The sequence below is a fragment of the Arachis duranensis genome, chromosome 1 (genome assembly GCF_000817695.3).
Source record: "Arachis duranensis cultivar V14167 chromosome 1, aradu.V14167.gnm2.J7QH, whole genome shotgun sequence".
Taxonomy (NCBI): domain Eukaryota; kingdom Viridiplantae; phylum Streptophyta; class Magnoliopsida; order Fabales; family Fabaceae; genus Arachis; species Arachis duranensis.
Window position 1 is genome coordinate 77,355,470 of NC_029772.3, and position 2,697 is coordinate 77,358,166.

At 36.4% G+C, this 2,697-nt stretch overlaps 1 protein-coding gene across 1 annotated transcript; it reads left to right on the forward strand.

Annotated features, from left to right (window-relative positions):
* Positions 1–1,078: 1,078 nt before the first annotated feature.
* LOC107491733 (uncharacterized) lies at positions 1,079–1,882 on the forward strand. The gene has a single exon (XM_021141834.2). The coding sequence runs from the start codon at positions 1,079–1,081 to the stop codon at positions 1,880–1,882; it is 804 nt and encodes a 267-aa protein (XP_020997493.1).
* Positions 1,883–2,697: the final 815 nt, after the last annotated feature.

The window sequence follows — 2,697 nt, forward strand, 5'->3', positions numbered from 1 at the left end:
ATATTTTTTAATTTTAACAAAATATAAATATTACTACGTGATATGATTTGGGCCTTGGGGATTCTTGCGGATGACAAAAGAAAAGTTTTCAGTTCAAGCAAAAAAAAGTTTTCAGTTCAAGCATTTGTGTGGGGAACAGATTGTAGTTATGTGACGATAGAAATTTATGATGAATTGCTATATTAAAAATAAACCAACAAACTTCTTAAAATTTTATAAACTACCCTGGTCCTTAGAGGGAATTTTTTATTTTTAATATTAGAGTGGTAGTGGTGTTTTCTTAAAATGTGGATTGTTGGGGTGTTATACTCAAATGTGGGATCGTTTAATCAAAGAACCGAAAATCGGACCGTCCGATTTATTAGAGGTGCAGAAATCAGACGGTCCAATTTGTAGAGGTACATAAATCGGACCGTTCGATTTGTGGGAGGTGCAGAAATCGGATTAAAATGTGAATTGTTGGGGTGTTATACTCAAATGTGGGATCGTTTAATCAGAGAACCGAAAATCGGACAGTCCGATTTATTAGAGGTGCAGAAATCGGATGGTCCAATTTGTAGAAGTGCATAAATCGGACCGTTCGATTTGTGGGAAGTGCAGAAATCGGACCGTCCGATTTGTAGAGGTGCAGAAATCGGATCGTCGGAGGTGCATAAATCGGACCGTCCGATTTGTGGTAAAAAAAAAAAAATTTTTAAGGTACAGAAATCGGACCGTCCGATTTCTGTACTTCTACAGTTTTAAAAAACACCAAAAATTACAATATTAAGGTATATCATCACTTCTACTTCCATAACAAAAAAAAAATTAGCCCCTTAGAAGACCACATTATACTTTTCCCATAGTAGAACCAGCCTTTACTTTACTTTTCTAGAGAAGTTTCAAAAAATTTCAAGGATGAATAAAGTTAGAAAAGTGACGGCAGAGAAGAAAAATCTTAGGACCACATCGCCCCAGCTGGCCAGCTTATATATCCATCCCAGAAACTTCCCCCTACACACTTGACTTTTTTTTTCCCCTTCCTTTCAACTAAACACAGAAAACTGTGTTGTGAGGCCAAATCCATATCAAGATCAAAATGATGCAAACGGAGCATCTTCCCCACACACACTCTTCTCCCAGCTTCAGCAGCTACTCATCTTCTGAGACCTTCGCTCAAATTGCCGCCAGAGTCATCCAAGAACTTCAACAAGACCCTCTCTACGCCAACGACCTCCTTTTTCCCTCCTCATGGCCCCAAAACGACTTCCAACATGACCAAAACGACAACGACGACGATGACAACAACCAAGACGACGACGAATTCGAATTCTCCCTCGTTTCCAGAGATATTGCCTCCTCCCCCGTCTCCGCCGACGACATTTTCCACAACGGCCACATCACTCCAAGCTACCTACTCTTCGGCCGACACGTCCTCCTCAACGGCGTCTTCTCGGATTCTCCGCTTCGCGCCAGTGAAACGACTCCGGCACCGGCACCGGCACGGCGACGTTTGCCTCTGAGGGCTCTGATGTTGGAGGAGCACGAAAACAACAGCAAAAACGAACTGGAAGGTGTGGCGGAGGGAAGCTACTGTGTGTGGACCCCACAGAGCTGCAAGAAGAGCAGCTCTGCCGGTTCTAGTTCTTCGAGGAGATGGAAGCTTCGAGATTTGTTACTCAGAAGCCATAGCGATGGCAAGGAACCGATTCTGTTTATTAATAACAGCAAGGCCGTGCTACCAAATCAAAATGGCTCGGCCGCCGTGAAGGATGGTGGAGAGAGGTCTAAGAGGAGGTTGTTCTTGCCTTACCGCCAAGAGATTCTGGGGCTTTTTGGGAATAATAATAATAATAATAGTGGAGTTGGTAGAGACTCGCAACCTTCTTCAAATCCCAACTAGGTTCCTACTTTTTCTTTCTTCTTTTCGGTTTGGGGTCCTCAAAATTATATTTGTTGGTTCTCCCTCTTTTCTTTTATATTTGTATTTTTTTAAATTTAAATTTTATTTTAGAGAGTAAAATGTGATTTTTTACCATTTATTTTATTAATGGAACTAAAATTAAATATAAAAAAATTATTTAAAATTATATCACACTTTATTCTCTAAAATACAAATTTAAAATTTAGAGCATCTAAATTCTTTCTTTTCTGCCTTGTTGAATTCCAAGTCCACTGCCTTTCTTCTTTATTATTAGGGCTCTTTTGATTTTGTTTCATTTGTTTGTTAAGTTAATCTCTAATATAGTTATGAATATATAGTACTAGTTTTGTTAACGTGATAATAAGATTCACCGTATATACAAACTAGCGGTCTGCGTAATATTGTGACGAGAGAAGTGTATATTCTATGATTTAATATTTTTCCATTAATGTCTTTTGTGTTGTATTTGTAAACATTAATTTTAGTGATGGTAGTTGTACTAAAATTGATTTTAATTAAAAGTATTGTAACATGATTCTACTGATTCATAAGATAAAATTTATTTTCCAATCGTAAATATTAACTTTTACATACACCTATAAGAATGATATTTTATGATTGATTGAATCAAATTCGTTTAAAATAAGAAAATTTGTAAAGTAATAAGAAAATGAGAGTCTTATCACTATTAAATCGAAATAATAAAATTCACACCTAATAAAAATTATAAATTTAATAATAATAATTTATTTATTTTATTACTTTATAATTTATATAATTTTAAAAGAGAATAT